Source organism: Ochotona princeps, chromosome 13 (genome assembly GCF_030435755.1).
Source record: "Ochotona princeps isolate mOchPri1 chromosome 13, mOchPri1.hap1, whole genome shotgun sequence".
Classification (NCBI taxonomy): Eukaryota; Metazoa; Chordata; class Mammalia; order Lagomorpha; family Ochotonidae; genus Ochotona; species Ochotona princeps.
The window spans coordinates 14,040,323-14,058,558 of record NC_080844.1 but is presented as its reverse complement, the minus strand read 5'-3'; the positions used below and the strand labels follow the sequence as shown (position 1 = coordinate 14,058,558).

At 40.9% G+C, this 18,236-nt stretch overlaps 1 protein-coding gene across 1 annotated transcript in view; it reads left to right on the top strand.

Moving 5' to 3' along the window:
• Positions 1–16,456, top strand: part of BTAF1 (B-TFIID TATA-box binding protein associated factor 1) — a 97,372-nt gene extending 80,916 nt beyond the window's left edge. Inside the window, exons 29-38 of the mRNA XM_058672045.1 lie at positions 1,697–1,774; positions 1,901–2,030; positions 3,828–3,969; positions 4,057–4,187; positions 6,600–6,725; positions 8,438–8,590; positions 11,695–11,906; positions 12,933–13,092; positions 13,382–13,552; positions 14,940–16,456. Coding sequence (XP_058528028.1) covers positions 1,697–1,774; positions 1,901–2,030; positions 3,828–3,969; positions 4,057–4,187; positions 6,600–6,725; positions 8,438–8,590; positions 11,695–11,906; positions 12,933–13,092; positions 13,382–13,552; positions 14,940–15,083 — 1,447 coding nt within the window. The 3' untranslated portion in view covers positions 15,084–16,456. The remainder of the gene's footprint in view (positions 1–1,696; positions 1,775–1,900; positions 2,031–3,827; positions 3,970–4,056; positions 4,188–6,599; positions 6,726–8,437; positions 8,591–11,694; positions 11,907–12,932; positions 13,093–13,381; positions 13,553–14,939) is intronic.
• The last annotated feature ends 1,780 nt before the right edge of the window (positions 16,457–18,236 follow it).

Sequence of the window (18,236 nt, the reverse complement as noted above, 5' to 3'; positions counted from 1 at the left end):
ACCCATATAGGATGCAGGTGAGGGATTAGCCCACTATGCCACTGGCCAGCCCCCCCCCCCTTTTTTTTTTTAAAGTTGGAAAGTGACAGGTTGCAGACAAGTCCATACATTTACTGCTTCCCTTTTTTTTTTTTCGTTTCTAGATTTGTTTTATTGCAAAGTCAGATATATAGAGAGAGGAGGAGAGACAGAGAGGAAGATCTTTTGTCCTATGGTTCACTCCCCAAGTGGCCGCAATGGCCGGTGCTGTGCCGATCCGAAGCCAGGAGCTTCTTCCAGGTCTCCCACGTGGGTGCAGGGTCCCAAGGCTTTGGGCTGTCCTTGACTGCTTTCCAAGGCCACAAGCAGGGAGCTGGATAGGAAGCTGGACTGCTGGGATGTGAACCAGTGCCCATATGGGATCCCAGCACGTTCAAGGCAAGGACTTTAACCAATAGGCTACTGCGTCAGCCCCCCTCTCTTTTTTAAGGTTTATTTATCTGAAAGGCAGAGTGAGAGGAGAGACCAAGCCATCTTTCATACACTGATTCTTTCCCCCAGAAGCCACATAGCCAGTTAGGCCAGGCCGAAATCAGGATCTTCTGCATCTCCCACGTGGATGCAGAGGCTTAGGGACTTGTTCTGCTGCTTTCCCAGGTGTTCGCTTGTGGGATGCTGGTACTATAGGCTGTGTGGATTAACCCGTGGTGCCACAATGCTGACCCCTATGAATCAAATGATGTTTTAAAAATTTTAGCTTTATTATTAAAGCACTTGCTAGCTAAAAACTAAGCAGTTTGACATTTATATGATTATGTATTTTAAGAGGTAGGTGTTACAGTGCAGAGTGCCTATATTTGAGTCCTGCTTCAGTTTCTGTTCTGGTCCCTAATAATGTGGACTCTGAGAGGTGGTGGATGATGGCTCAGGTCCATGGGTTCCTGCCAGCTGCTGGGGAAGCCAACTTCCACCTGACCCAGCCCAGCTCCTGTTGATGCTTGGGCAGGGAGCTGGCAGGTGGAAGTGTACATGCCCTCACTTGCTGGCTTTTGTTCTGGCTTTCAAATAAGTAAAAGGAAAGAAAGAAACGTCAGAAAATCTGTGGATCCTCCTAGTCAAAATTTTGAAGTATATCTTTGTCTAAATTTGAAGTTACGGAATCTTGAGACTTGGGGCTTGAAGTCCAAAGGCAGTTAGCTTAGAAGGCAGGGTGTAGTTCTGAATATAGGCAGATAATACAGTTATATTCTTAAGCAGTTTATTGGGTTCTTTTGTTAGAGTTGATTCATAAGTGATAGAAATTCAGCTGAGTAGCTTAAGCAAATATAAAATTTACGAACTTGAGAATTTCAGGGCTGACATTTTGATCAGCACATCTGAAGAATTCTTGCTTTTGGGTTACTGCCATTTGCTCTTCCTCATAACAGCTGATCGGTCTCAACTGGCTCTCAGGCTGAGGTTTGGAGCTACGATGACCTTAGTCAGCCCTGCGTTCTCACTTCGTGGATAGATCAGTACCAGACCTGGCTGACCTTGTTCGGGACACACCCCCGAGTCTCTGCCGAGGGCATAAGATACTGTGGCTGCCAAAGCTGGATTAAATGTTCTCTGTCACTGGAGACTGTGCAAATACCTGACTTTTCTGCCTTTGAAACTGTGCTTAAAAACTTTGCAGAGCTCCTTTTTCCTAATTTCATCTTTATTTTTTTAAATAAAGGTTACAGCATCAAGTGAGAAAGCACAATCTGATAGTGGCTTCCTATGATGTTGTAAGGAATGACATAGACTTCTTTAGGTAAGACCTGAAGGCTTTTCTTTTAGAAAAATTAAGTTTCACAATGTAAGACTCTGCCTGTTTCAGAAATTCCTTGCATAGTTCCTAACGGTGAAGATGCTAAATTTTTTCTTTATTCTTCCCTAGAAATATTAAATTTAACTACTGCATTCTTGATGAAGGCCATGTCATCAAAAATGGAAAAACAAAATTATCAAAAGCAGTCAAGCAGTTGACTGCTAATTACAGGATTATTCTGTCTGGAACACCAATCCAGGTAATTATTTACTTTTTTTTTTAACAAAAGCATTTGTCAAGTAGGCTTGGAATTTGGCAGTTAATTAATGGAAGTATTTTGGGGGGGGGGATTAGTTTGGCTTGGTTTTTGTTTTTAGGGATAATGTTTCAATAATTGCATTTATAATAATTCCTCTGGTATGTAGCAGTATAAATAGAAGTCTTGTGCCCGAAGTTGAAGGATGTTAAGTAAGCTTCTACTCCGGTTGGCGGTTCCCCTGTCTGTCTGTAGTCTTGTGCACAGTCTGATCCAGTATGCAAATGCTGGAACTGGTCAGTGGTGAGTCAGCATGCAGGAGTGGTACGCATAACCCTCAGGAGTTAACTGAAGGAAAGCGATTACATGGCTCAGAAAAACATGGGGGGTATTTAGTTCTTTGTGTATTATCTTGTAAATCTAAGGATTAGTGCTTAAAGTTGTTTTTTAAAGTACATTTAAAGAGGGAAAAAAAGACTAGGCCTGAATTACGAAGACTTGCTTTATAGTCTTATGGGGTGCAGCCAGCGTGGCATACAGCAGGTTAAGGCACAGATTGGGGTGCGTGCAGCCTGCACTGCAGTGCCTGGGCCGAGTTTCTGACCCTCCTCCTGCTAGTGTACCTGGGACACAGATCTCGGCAGGTTTCGCTTTCTGTTTTTCTCTCTTACTTCCCGTTCCTCTCTACTTACCCCTCCCCGCCACACGCACAGCCTTTCAAATAAGTAAATCTTTGAAAAACAGTATTTAGGAGCCAGTCCAATGGCATAGTCAGCTAAGCTTCCACCTGCAGCACCAGCATCTCATATGGGGGCGGTTCGAGTCCCGTCGTGCTACTTCCAACCCAGCTCCCTGCATATGTCCTGGAGAAGCTCAAGTCCTTGGGTCCCTGTACTCCCACATAGGAGGCCTAGAAAAAACTCCTGGTTTCAGATTGGCTCACGTCCAGCCACTGTAGCCGTGCTGGGGGATTGAGCAGTGGATGGAGGATCTCTCTCTTTCCTTCTCTCTGTAACTATCTTTTAAAAAGAAAATGTTTTTTAAGAAGAGTATGTAATGGAAAGAAAAGTTTGGGGATTTTTGTTTGTTTAAAGGCCCCCTTTTTCTCCTCTTCCACCTGAACAGTTTAGCTCTGAAGCTTAAAGTGGGTTTCTGCAGTGCAGAGTTGTGGTGGCCTGCAGCAAGGAGAGTGTCCATGTGGCAGGGGTCATGGTCAGTAGACGCCTGCACGGGGTGAGGGGGCTTCCAGGAGGGAGGAGCCATATGTATTGGACAGGCATCCAAAATGCTCAACTTCTTTTTTTTCCTTTCTCCATGACTCTTCAGCAGAATTGGAAATAACTCAATTTTTCCTTGTGACCCATAAATGCCAAATGGATCTGTCTTACAACTAAAGTCCTGCAGGTTTCCTTTGTTGAAATTATAATGCTAGCCAAATTTCTGGAATGTTGCTGTAAATGAGTATCAATGATATATTAAAAGACTCAGAAACTTAATCATCTTTCTGCACTTCTATTCACTACTTCATAGATGCCAACAGTAGAAAATAAACACTTGGACCAAGGCCTGTTCTGGTGGAGGAGACTAGAGGATTTCCCCCAAACAGGATATAATGATTTCTTCAAGGATACTGATCTGAATTTTACACATTAAACTAAGAGACTTAAATGGCCTTTACCTGAAAATGTGATAATCTTTCATCTCTGTCATAATGGTTTTTCATAATTTTACATTTTTTAAGTATAAAGAAATAATCTTCAGTACAAAAGAAGATAATTGATGTTCCTTTTTTATATTCAGAACAATGTTTTGGAGCTGTGGTCATTATTTGATTTCCTCATGCCAGGATTTTTGGGTACTGAACGCCAGTTTGCTGCTCGATATGGTAAACCTATATTAGCAAGTAGGGATGCTCGAAGCTCCAGTCGAGAACAAGAAGCAGGTATGAAAAAGATCTAATTCTGAGGCCTGTGCATGTTGAGTATCATGTATTCCTAACTTTTCTGAAGCAACACTCTTTGATACACAGGTGTTCTTGCAATGGATGCTCTGCACCGCCAAGTACTGCCGTTTCTTTTAAGAAGAATGAAAGAAGACGTTTTACAGGATCTTCCACCTAAAATTATTCAAGACTATTACTGCACACTCAGTCCTCTCCAGGTGAGAATTCTGGTGTTTGTGGTTATCTGTGGTACCTGTACTGACACTGTGTTTTTATATAAGCCACTAAAACTTTTCGCTTCTACTTTCCCAGTCCTTTTATTTTTAAATATTTACTTATTTTTATTGGAAAGGCAGATATACAGAGAGGAGGAAAGACAGAGAGGAATACTTGCCCAGTTTTTATGGAGTATTCTGTTTCACACAGATATAGGGGAGGCCAGTTTGTTTAGCCATGTGAATGAGTTTACATGCATGTTTTGAGTATGATATTACTACAAAATTCAGTATTATAATTGCTTTCTTATATGTCTAGTTAATTTGAAAGGTTTCAAGGTTAAATTGATGAGGAAATATGATATCCTCTCTTCACCCATGTAGAATACTTTCCAAGACCCTTGTAGATGTCCAAGATTGTAGGTAGCACTGAGTTTCTTATATATACTGTGTTTTGCTATTTATGAATGTTTGTGACCTCAACATTTTTTTCCTTTCCTTTCTGAGAACTTTTCCTTTTCACTTAAATGAAGCACTTATGACACAGTTTCTTTTTGATGTTTCCAAATTGCTAGGATCACTACCCTGGTGTTTTTAAGTCACTATAAAATGAGATGAGCAGTAGCATCATGATGGAGCAGCCCGTCTGATAACTAACACAGCTGCCAGGTGACTAAACAGCACAGATGGGCTGGCCAGTGGATGGGTCACATCACAGGCGGTGATGCACAATTCAAAATTCAACACATAGCCTGTTTCTGAAATGTTTAAAGATTATTTTGATCATGAATAGCTGAAATCACGGGAAGTAAAACTAAGGATAAGAGGGGGATTCCAGTGTAAGCCCATGATTATTGAGACCAAATGTCTACCTGCAAATGTGACCTCACAACAGCATTCATAGACTGTTAACCCTTCCTTTTGCAAAGAAGGAAAGCAGAGTTCAGAAAGTATCAATATAGTGCCCACAGTCATAGAGCTAAAACAGATCAGGGTAGAATTTCTTTTCTTTTTTGATTTACTTTGAAAGAGTTACAGAGAAAAGGGGAGAGGCAGAAAGATCCTCCATCTACTGGTTCACTCCTCAAATGGCTGCAATGGGCAGAGGTGAGACAGTCTTAAAGCTGGGAGCCATCTGCTTCTTCCAGGTCTCCCACATGGGTGCAGGGACTCAAGGTCTTGAGCCACCCTCTGCTGCTTTCCCAGTCCATTATTAGGAAGCTGGATCAGAATTGCAGCAGCCAAGACTTCAAGTGGTGCCCGTATGGGATGCTGGTACTTCAGGCCCCCAGGGTAGAATTTCAAATCATGCTCTGTGGGATCTCATCCTTTTTGAACTATTGTATTGTCTGTAACCATTCAAAATAAATGTTGCCAACTGTAGAGTTCTGGTTTTGTACACAGAGACAGCTATTAAAGGCATTTATTGTGAGCTTTTCTTTGCAATTTAAGGACATAAGACATGACCTGTTAAGTCAGAATTTTCTGAAAGATTGTGCTTTAGATTAGTGTGCATTACTGTGCTTCAACATTAGGAATTGATTTCATGTATAGTCCTATGAACTAGGGATACACAGACATTCCCAGAAACTTGTCTTTCCCCTCTCCAGTTCAATTTGGGTTTAGTGACTGTTACACTGGCTTGGAGACGTAGAACTTTGTGATTCTTCTATAATGTCCGTCTCAGTGCTCTGGTTCCCTATCACTTCATTTGGTGAGAATAGGTTAATATTTCTTGAAAGCCATGCTAAAGGGAGATTGTAATAAAGAGATTTTAAGTAGATAGTTTAAAGATGCCATATAAGAAACAGCTACCCTGATACCCTGGAATAACACAGTTCAGCAGTGTGCAGGAAGGGATCTCCAGGGGTGGTGGTTACCATGCGCAGGCCCTCATTCTCTAGTTTTGTTCTTTAGTTGTTTACTTTCTCCTGACTTACATTATTTAGCACATATAGGGCAGAAACCCAGACTTCAAGTAAATATGATGAATTCTAACTTTTAGGGTAGTAGTAACAGTATTCAAAAATTTGATGTCTTGGAATATATTTAAGTTGGTATAACTGTGTGTCATGCCAAATAAGGAGAATTGTTCTCATTAAATCTGAAAGGATTTAGGTTCCTTTTTGGTAAGACACGTTTTCATGAAACAGGGTGGGGTGGAGGGCGCTGTGTGACCAGTGTGTTAACAAGCAGGTGATGCCTGTGATGCTTATTTTCTAAATGAAATGAAATGGAATGTTAGAGAAGCTTACCAAAGTGGAATGGGTAAGCTGTAGTATTAGTAGTGAGTTGTTCATCCTTTTTTTCCTTCATTAATAAGAAGAGTTTGAGTTGCTGCCCTTGCTGGCCTCTCCTAGTGATCTGTTTTGTGACATAAGTATACTGACTGTATTTATGCGCCTGGTTTTACAGATTCAGCTCTATGAAGATTTTGCCAAGTCTCGTGCCAAGTGTGATGTTGATGAAACAGTTTCTTCAGCTACACTTTCTGATGAAACTGAAAAACCAAAGCTTAAAGCTACAGGCCATGTTTTTCAGGTATGGATTATAATTTTATCATAATAGTCAAGTAAATTCTGAATATTCTTTAGTGGGGCTCTTTATATAGAAGATCAAATAAACACTGTCTCTATATGAAAATAGAGTACTTTAGAAATTAATATTCTTTAAGTATACAAAATGTGATGTGTCAACTGCAAGATTAAATAAAGCAGTGAACAGGATATAGACTCCTTCCCTTCTGGGAGAAAAATAAGTAAACCTGTCTCCCAGATACGTTGGCGGGTAGCTGGATCAGAGGTGGAGCAGCCAGGCCTTGAGCCTTATGGGACTCCCACTCTACTGGAGTGCCTGCATTGCGTCTGGTGGCTTCACTCTGTGCCACAATGCATGCAGTCTTTTTTTTTTTTTTTTTTTAAAGATTTATTCATTTTATTACAGCCAGATATATACAGAGGAGAGAGAGAGAGGAAGATCTTCCGTCCGATGATTCACTCCCCAAGTGAGCCACAACGGGCCAGTGCGCGCCGATCCGAAGCCGGGAACCTGGAACCTCTTCCGGGTCTCCCACGCGGGTGCAGTGTCCCAATGCATTGGGCCGTCCTCGACTGCTTTCCCAGGCCACAAGCAGGGAGCTGGATGGGAAGTGGAGCTGCCGGGATTAGAACCGGCGCCCATATGGGATCTGGGGGCTTTCAAGGTGAGGACTTTAGCCGCTAGGCCACGCTGCCGGGCCCAATGCACGCAGTCTTAAAGGATTTCAGTTGGTTTTGTTTTTCTTCATTGCGAAATAAACTGTCTTTGGGCAGAGCATTGCTGTGCAGTGGTTTAAACTTATCTTGGGGGCCCAGCGAAATAGCGTAATGGTTAAGGTCCTCGCCTTGAATGGGCCGGGATCCCATATAGGCGCCGGTTCTAATCCCAGCAGCTCCACTTCCCACCCAGCTCCCTGCTTGTGGCCTGGGAAATTAGTCGAGGACGCCCCAAAGCCTTGGGACCCTGTACCCGCGTGGGAGACCCGGAAGAGGTTCCTGGTTCCCGGCTTCGGATGGCACAGCACTGGCCGTTGTGCTCACTTGGGGAGTTAATCATTGGACAGAAGATCTTCCTCTCTCTCTCTTGCTCTCTGTACATCTGCCTTTCTAATAAAGTCAGTAAATCTTTAAAAAAATAAATAAGCTTATCTTGGGATGCCCGTGACCTACATCAGAGTGCTGTTCGAATGCTAGAAGTTGTAGCCGTGTGGGGAGTGAATCAGTAGATGGGAGACCTCTCTGTCTCACTCTACTTTAGTATGCTTATTTTTTAGAAATCTATTTATTTTAAAGATGGGGGGGTGGGAGACAGAAAAATTTCATTTTTTACTTCACTTGCCTAGTGGCCACACCAGCCAGGGCTGGGCAATATGCTGCCCTCCAAGGCACATTAGCAGGAAGCTAGATTGGAAATGGAGCAGCCAGGACGAGAAGTGGTGCCCTTATGGGATGTTCATGTCACAGACTGTGGCCCCAATTTTCCCTTTCAAGTAGCTAGATTAATAAAACTGTATAAATATCTAGTTCCATTTTTCATGAATTTTTTGAGGTATATTCATATATAAATTATATAAGTATCGGGACATTTAAACTGGTTTTTGAAGAATAATTAGGAGTTTGGTAAAGGAGAAAGGCATACGAGATATGCGTAAGAGTTAAGGAAAAATAAAAATATGTGTAGTATGTAAAATGGACTTGTACTTTTTCCTTTCAAAGGCTTTACAGTACTTACGTAAACTGTGTAACCATCCAGCATTAGTCTTAACATCTCAACATCCAGAGTTCAAGAGCACTGCTGAAAAGCTGGCAGCTCAGAATTCTTCTCTTCATGATATTCAACATGCACCTAAACTCTCAGCTTTGAAACAAGTACGTATGTCTTGTGTGAAGTGCTTGGGCCTCGTGTGTAAGATGAGGTAAATCGGTGTATCCCTAGAAGCCAATACGTGTATTATGTTTTGTTTTGGTTTAAAAAAAATTAACTATTTAATTTGAAAGGAAGTTATAGACACCCTGGTGGTTCTGAAGTAATAATCTCCTTACAGATTTAATTTGCTGTTCTCTGACTAATGAGCTTAGCATCTCTTCAGCTTGTTGGGCATTAATCTTTGAGAAAATGCTTGCTCAAATCTTTTGATGGTGTTTTGATTGGAATATTGGTGCACTTTTGTTGTTGGGTTTGAAGAGTTCTTTATGTTTTATGTTTAACCTTGTCAAACTTACGAGAATACTTTATACAAGTTCATGAAAACATTGCTAAAGCTTCTCTTAATTCCATATTTTTTAAAAGGCAGTGTTACAGAGAGAGGGAGAGACAGGAAGGGGGAAGTCTTCCATCCACTGGGTCACTTTTGAAACAGGTGCAATGACCAGGGCTCGGCCAGGGCACAGCTAGGAGCCTGGAACTTGGCCACATGGGCACCACAGGTCAAAGTACTTGGGCCATCTTTCTCTGCCATCCTAAGCATGTTGGCAGAGGCCTGATCAGAACTGAAGCAACAGGGACTCTGACACTCACAGGATGCCAGAATCTCAGGTGGCAACTTAGCTCACTGTACAGCAACACTGGTCCTTTAGATAAAGGTTTTTAAATCCATGCATAGCCTTTTCCATAAAATTTTTCAAATCCCCTCATATGCATAGATTTCGAAATTTTTATGCCATAGTAATTCCATTTTTCTGCAAACTTCTTTAAAGGTCCCTTATATGATTATTAAATATTCAAATCTGTGTGCAGCTGTTCACTTTCTTGGTAATGTACTCCATGGTTTTAAATTGACGTCAGGAGTTAGTCTTATTTTTTTTTTTTTAAGATTTATTCATTTTATTACAGCCAGATATACACAGAGGAGGAGAGACAGAGAGGAAGATCTTCCGTCCAATGTTTCACTCCCCAAGTGAGCCACAACGGGTCGGTGCGCGCCGATCCAGTGCCGGGAACCAGGAACCTCTTCCGGGACTCCCACGCGGGTGCAGGGTCCCAATGCATTGGGCCGTCCTCGACTGCTTTCCCAGGCCACAAGCAGGGAGCTGGGTGGGAAGTGGAGCTGCCGGGATTAGAACCGGTGCCCATATGGGATCCCGGGGCTTTCAAGGTGAGGACTTTAGCTGCTAGGCCACCATGCCGGGCCCAGGAGTTAGTCTTATTGAGGATACCTTTTAGGGGACCAGTTGTCACACTTGCTTTCAGCACTTTGAATACTCTGATTACAGTGTGTCTGTGTATCTCTGATTATTTAATTAAATTTGGTTTTTCTGCGGAGTGTCAATCTTTTGGTGATGGTTTTCAATAGAATTTTAAAAAAATGACTTCAAAAAGCTAAGTGAAAATAATGAATTTTGAGCCCCAAAGTGTTAACATTAGTATCAGTTAATTCTGACTTGTGTTAATAATATCATACCATAAAATTTAGAGACTTTAGTGAATATTTCAGGTTATAATAGTTACTCTGGTATAAATTTCATTGAGTACAACTAATTAATACAGATTTTGAAATGACATCTTCTGGACTAACTTATATGAAGTTTGAAGAGTATCAGTTGTACTTGCGCGTCCTTCTGTCACTAAAGTAGTGGACTGGAATCCTAAAAGCTAAAGTGATGAACTGTCGCTCTCTGCGAACATTGTCTTGCCTGCCTCTGCCTCCACCCAGCCGAGGCTGAGCAGGGAGCCTGGAAATTGCAGCCAGGTCTCTCCAGTTGGGTCAACAAGAACCCAACTATTTGAACCATCAGTCCCCACGAGGGCAGAGCCGGGATGCAAATCCAGGCACTCTGATACAGAATATTGATACTTAACTGGCAAGCCAAGTGTCTACCCCACCGTTGCATTTAGATTGAATTCTGTGTAGGTGCTTCCAGGAGTTTGTGGGAAGGTGGAGAAATGTAGAGGTGGGCAGCTCCCCCAGCTAGGACGCAGCATCTCAGAGTGCCTGCTGCAGTGCCTGCCTCTGGCTCCCTGTTCCAGCCATGTGCTGCTACAGACCCCGAGTCATTCGGCACCTACCACGTACATGCAGGAGTTGGACTGGGTCTGTAGCTCTCGGCTTTGGTCGCAAGCTGGAGCAGTTGCGGGCATCTGATGGTTGAACAAGCAAATAGGAGCACACTCACGCGCTTGTAAGTAAATACAGATCTTACCTTCACATAAAGTTTGAAATCCATAGTTTTATAATATGCATTTTTCACAAACATTTTGATTCACCATACTTTGTCTATACAATGTTCAATTATTTTTCAAAGTTGGTATATTACACACAAACACATACTCAAGGAATTAGCCAGTTAGAGCTATTTTCAAATAAAAATGCATTTTTTTTTTACATTTGAGTAGTGATTGACCTTTTCTTCTTTCTGCAGTTTTACTAAAAACTTCTCTGTCATTTCAAGGCAAAAAGAGATAGATCTTCATGAATGCGTGCAGCATCCTGGGCTGAGCTCGGCCAAAGCCAGCAGTCCAGAACTCAGTCTGGACCTCACACGGAGGTAGCAGGAAGCCGTACTTACTGCTCTCAGCGTCTGGGAGTGGACCAGTGAATGGATGTCTCTGTTGCTGTTGTCTATCTCCCAACCTTTAAAATAAACAAGGAAGGAAAAAGGCTTTAGAAACCATTTCGTATGAGGAATCCTTGAGAAAAATTGGGCAGAATTTAGCTACTGCTGAAATTAGGTCAAGATAAATTATTGTCTAGAAAGGAATCCTGGCACGTGCAAGGGAAGATGTAACCACTAGGCTGCTTCGCTGGGCACCAATATTCTTATGACTAGTTATATTTAAGTTTCAAATGCCAGATAACGTCCTGAAGTGGTAAACAGTGGAGTGCCTGCAGGAGAGCTAGGTCCGGATGCTGATGTGTTCTCCAGGTTTCAGACATAACCATTTCTTTCCACAGAAAGCAGTACTTGTCAGCAGTAAAATTGGTTATCTACTTTATGCTAAACATCTATGTAATGGTTTTTTGTTTCCTCTCAAGTTGCTGTTGGACTGTGGTTTGGGAAATGGTGGCACTTCAGAGAGTGGCACGGAATCTGTTGTGGCCCAGCACAGGATACTGATCTTCTGTCAGCTTAAAAGCATGCTCGACATTGTGGAACATGATCTTCTCAAGCCACACTTGCCTTCTGTCACTTACTTGAGATTAGATGGCAGCATACCTCCTGGGCAGAGGCATTCCATTGTTTCCAGGTAAGTGACTTCTAAAACTGTTACTGTAAATCAGTCTGTAGTAAATACATCATTGCTTCCATGGGAGCTTGCCTCCTGACTTCTTCTCATTGGCTAACTCCATAAATGTGTTTTTTGTTATGCAGCTCAACCCAGATAAATTCTCTTTTAAATATGGAAATGCAGAAATCCAATTGAATACTGTGCAAATAAGTTAAAGGGAAACAATGACTATATTAGGAAAGCACTCAGATTCGTTGTGGGGAAGGGTTAGAAGGAAACAAAGGGCTTAACTAACAGCTGCTTCTCTGCTGACAACACTGGAGGCAGAGGATGGCTGCAGCTTCTGTTTGAAAGGCCTTTGAGGTTGCTTTGCAAAAATGCAGATTTCCGCATTCTGTTTCAAACCTACTTACTTCCAGATATGGAGTACTTTTCATCGGCATCCCTAAGAAATTGTTCAGTTGGAGACAGATCCATGTTTGCTTCCTGAGCAAGCAGTGTTCTCCGTGTGTCTGAAATAAGGTCTCGCGTATGATTATAGGGCTGTTGAGATAAACAGCATAATGCATATAAAATCCAAAGCTAATTGGCTTGCTTCACAGAAATATAACGGTAGCTTGGTGGTTGCAATTTTTTTCCCCAGAAGCTCCTAAATGGCCTTTGTCTGTACCTCCCCAGGGCTGGCACTAGTCAGCTTAACCACTCTTCATCCTACCTGCCCTGTAAGATCTAACCTGTTCCCCACTCATGCTTTCACACTTAAAGAGTTTTATCTTAGTTATAATTAGTATTTAATTATATTTTGCAACTTAGTATTTATGTGATATTATCAAACACAACTCTCCTGGTCTTATTTATGAAGTTTCTGACTAGCTTTAGAAGGCAATAGTCCTACTATTTAGATAGGATGCTTTCAATCATGAGGTCATACAAATGTGACAAGGATTTTTTAAAGCAGTGTTTTCCTTTGTCCTCTTGTTTTGTTAAACAGCTTATTTTATATGAGTCTTACCAAAAAAAAAACATTTCTGTCTAAATGTTTAGGTTCAACAATGATCCATCTATAGATGTTCTGTTACTTACAACTCACGTTGGTGGCCTGGGGCTTAACTTGACTGGCGCCGACACGGTAGTGTTTGTGGAGCATGACTGGAACCCGATGCGAGATCTCCAAGCCATGGACCGGGCACATCGCATTGGGCAGGTAAGTGCCACCTGTTTTCAGGTGTTAGGAAAACACTGCTCCTCAAAGGAAGCCTTGGTTCTTTCCCTGACCTTAACAAGGGCTGTGACCTTGGACAAGTCAATCAATTACTTCTGAGGTACCTAGAGTAAGAAACCTTGGATCACTGTCCGTAATTTGTGGCTTCGGCAAATGTTTGGAGCTCCTGGAACCAGACAAAATAAAAATAATCTTGATTAGGTAATACAGTCTTGGCAAATCTCAAAGCTTATCACTTTAAACTACAGTTGCTTGTCTGTTTCTCATTCAGAAACGTGTGGTTAATGTGTATCGACTGATAACCAGAGGAACACTGGAAGAGAAGATAATGGGTTTACAGAAATTCAAGATGAACATAGCAAATACTGTTATTAGTCAAGAGAATGCCAGTTTGCAGAGTATGGGGACTGATCAACTTCTGGATTTGTTTACTCTTGATAAGGTAAAGAATTTAACAGTTTGTGAGAATATTAAAGGAAGGAGCAAACAGCATTCATCTTATTATCCATTAGATAACCATTTACAGGAAATTTTTGTGCTCAGATAGAAATTGTCAACATACCAGGAGCTGCGCCAGCATGACTCTTTCCTCAAGGCTGCTGTTCTTTTCCTGCTGCAAGCAGGTGGGGCCTTTCTGATCCTGCCCAGGAACTGGCTGTCAGGCAGGCCACTCCCCAAGAGCCTCTGGGTCTGCTTTCCTCAAGGGTTGTGAGAATAAACTGAAATCACTGTATATGCACTTGGGAAGGGCACATAGTATACATTCTAATAACTGGAGCCTTTGTTATTGTGGGTGATTGGAATTAATGCATCAGATAATATTCAAAAGGATATGTGAGCTGGAAATATTAATCTAACAAACTATGGAGTTGGGTTTAATTAAGGCTCTGGAAAGGTTAAGTATTAATGAGACATGGCCTTATAATGAAGTTAAACTAGCTAATAGTAACAAAATTACAGCATCCAACCTACTTCTTAGAGGAAGTAATTCTGTAGTGTGTGTGAGTGAATGAAAGCATGTTTACAGTATTACATGCAGTTTTTAGTGTTAAATTTTAAGTCCCTAATGGCCAGAAAGGTTCTTCAATCGTATCATGAAGTCAGGTCAAAACAATGGGGAATATTTAAATTAGAAAAAAGGTGGTTCAGAGAAACACGGTAGCTATCTGAAGACAGCTGTGCATAAGAAGGTTCTTTCTAATAGAGTGGCTTTCAGCAAGCAGTGGACTCAAGGAAAGTTCCAAAGAAAATAAAAGTTACTGCCAGAAAGACCATTATTGGGATAATTCAATAGCATTAATGGAGTGTGTGTTAGAATATGTTAATATAGCACTGTTAAAACTTATTTTGATCTTTGGTTGGAGCGTGTCCTTGACTTAGGGATATTTGCTGATTGCTGTCTATAGAGAAGGGACATAATGTTTGTCACTCTTCATGTTTCTAAAAGAAAGGGCTGATATTTAACTGTATACACACACTACACCACACACACACATAAATAAGCATATTTCGAAATGGTAATGAAAAATGGAGTTAAATCTTAAGTGTCGTGGTAGGCCTTTCGTGCAGCAGTTAGCTGCCCTGTTGGAGTCCTGTGCCCTGAGCTGCATCACAGCTTTCTGCTCACACACACTGAGGACGGCAGCTAGGTGGGTCCTTGCCACCCACAGGAGACACTCCGAGTTCCTGATTTCGGATTGGCCCTCCCCTAGCTGGGCACTGGAGAAGTGAACCAACCAGTGTTTGGGCAGTCTGTCTTAAATGTACATGTATTGATGTATTTTAAAGAAACAATGTCTGAAGTTAATAATTTTCAATCTTTCTTCAAGGATGGCAAAACAGAAAAAGCTGACACCTCAACCTCTGGAAGAGCAAGTATGAAATCAATTCTTGAAAACCTGAGTGATCTCTGGGATCAAGAGCAGTATGATTCAGAGTACAGCCTGGAAAATTTCATGCATTCTCTCAAATAACTATCAAATACTGTAAATGTAATTGCTGCTAGTTCAGTTATATTTCTGCTGATATTCAGCAATTTTTAAGTTTATGGTGAACTTTTAGCTCAATGTGTACATAGACCTGAATATTCAGCATACCGCTGGCTCTGGTTTCACTGGTGGGAACAAGTCAGTCTCAAATATTTGCACTGTATTAAATTTAAATGTTAATGTGAAGTGATTGAATTTTACATGCTGAATAGCTGCAGAGCAGAGGAACCAAGTGAGATTCCGCCATGCTCCCAGGGCTACCAGGAGGTGTCCCACCAGGAACAGGCCTCCCCTGACAGTCACTTTGTACAATAGGATCTCCATGAGTACTTTAGTGTTCATGTACATTTTTTTAAAAATAGAACTTGTTTTTATAATTGATTAAAATCAGGGCTTTTTTTGTATAAAAGCCTTAATGAGCCATACTTTTAAAAATACAAGAATAATGATTAAAATATTGGTCAATCTTAGGCAATGAGTTGAACCAGGCCTTTGGTGAAAATCTTTATATATTTAATGCAAATGCATAGTGTTTTTGAAACTTTAACATCATTTTGTCAACTTTTAAAATATAATAACTATTCTAAATACTGGTACTGGTATATTTAAGGCTGCCATAACATCCTATTAAGGGGGTGTTTTTCTTTTTAAATTTATATAATGGCTAGGATTTAGCCAGATTCAAAGAACTTAAGTACTCAATAGGTTTCAATCATATATATATATAATATATATATTTTGTAACTATGAATATATACAGTTTTCCAGAGTAGATTTTACACTGTTTAGAATTCCAAAACCTATGGTGAAGACTGTTTATTGTAGTAACGCATGACTGGAGCATAAAAGGGAGAATTCCTTTACACACAAACATACGTGAATATATCCATATACACAAACCTACCCTACCTGCACCCAAAAAGATACCCAGTATTGGAACTAAAATCATGTAGTTACACTGGGCAGCAATAATTGGACATGGAAGTGATTTCAGTGATGAGGGCTGGTGCATGTATATAGGTATGCAGGTATGTACATGTATATATAATTTTCTAAATTTCACATAAATTAATACATGCCTGTGTGCATACATAATGTATGGGATATATTTGTATATAAATGTACAGGTAATAAACATACCTAAAGTTTGTGGCTGGCCATACACAAAGGCTTTGGTTTAAAACCATCAGACCTCAGCTGTACAATATAGGTGTTTTGTTCTAAATCATTAGTTATACCATTCTGCAGCACTTAGACATACCTACACTTGTCACATTTCAGTAGCTTTGACAACCATACTGTAACATTAAACCTAGCATTCCACAAGAAAATAAATAAGACTGAAACTATAAAATACATGCGACTGTGTGTTATTTGTAAGAAGTGAATATTAGAACTGAAACAAGAGATAAAAATAATTTTGTTGCCATATACAGGCCTTAGAGCAGGTGAACACTTTCTTCATTCTTTGACTTTTGTCCAAATCGTAGAAGACCCAAAGGAAACTCGTGACTTCTTGTAGCATACTCCCAGCATACTTGAGTTAGGTGATGCTTTCTGGGACTATGAGGGAAGCAATAAATTGTTAGAGATAGGAAGAAGCAAATAAATTCACACTACAGAATAGTCCATTCCCCTAATTTGAACAGTTGTGAAGAACTAAAGTTGGACATTTAAGCAGTTAAATTTGAAAAACATTTAGTCTGAATGTCAGTACAATATTTCTAGAAGATAAAATTATTGTACTAGTTACCTGTGAGTGCCCAAAAACATTCTAAAAAATAAAAAGCATTCCTTCATTCAGTTGTCCCAGTAACAGTAGTGTATCTTTAATGTAGATACTAGAAAAATTGAACTGCAGGACTGTTCATGTCATGGACAGTTATGTTTTTTAATGTGGGCTATGGGAAAGAAAGCAAGTGTGATAGAATGTTACTATTTTTACTGTAAAAATTTTGAAACAAATAGTTGCAAGTTCAGAGATTACCAGTCTTAAAAGTAGTGTTCTTGTACAGAAATAATTTTCTGGGGTTCTGGGTATAATTTTTATTTCATACTATAAATTATTTATTCTACAAACATTCCTCAAAAAATGTTTTCCAACAAGAGCTTGTAATGATGCTAGAAGTGGATGTTACTGACCTTGGGACTAACAGCTGGTATAGCTGTATTCCTTTTGGTTGGTCTGTATCAGCTTACAGAACTGAACTGGCGACTTAGTGGGTAAAGACACTGCCTGTGAGGCAGCATCTCCTATGGGCACAGGCTTAAGCCCAGGTGCTCCATTTCTGATCCAGTTCCCTGCTGATGAGCACAGGCAAAGTAGAAGATGGGCCATGTGGTTGGGCCTCTGTGCTCACACAGAGGGACCCAGATGAAGCTCCTGGCTTTGACTGAGCCCTGGCCATTACAACCATCTGGGAAATGAGCCAGCAGATAGAAATCTCTTTTCCCTTCCCTCCCTTTCTATCTAGCTCTCTTAAATCTTTCACAAAACAAAAACTAACCAGATAGTACAGTGACGCTATTTGGAATGTGACCAGTTGGAGGTAAAGAGAACTAAGAACAACAGAAATTTAAAGTAATGAGAACTCCATCACACTCACATTCCTAATCTTAATGTAATCTGTTACCTCTTGTCGTCGTCCTCAGCTGCACGGCACACATGCTGATGTCAGCAGCAGTTGGAAGTGAAACTGACTGCAGGAATATATGTTATTAAATGCTAGAGAACTCACTGTGTGAACCAAAACAAACATTTGGATTATATCAACTATTAGAAAAGTTTGTTCTTTACACATAGTCTGCCGTCATCTCTAAGGAAAGAAAAATTGCCTCCGGATTCAAGAAGAGGTTACTGTGAGTCTCTGAGATTCACTCAGACCAGCTTAATATCGGAGCCGAGATCCCAGTTCCCAGAAAAGGACAAGAATGCTGCTTTCAGCCATAAGCCACGCAAAAGTTCTATCCGACTGTTCCGGAACAGTCAACCATGCGCCCAGAGACAGAGTGACCAGGAGAAGGCTAATGCCAGGCCTGCAGCATGGGGCACGCCAGGCTTGAGTTTACGAGAAATACACATAATGGAATCCCTGAGGCAGGAAAATAGGATGAATTCTGGCACCCCAGCAGATACGA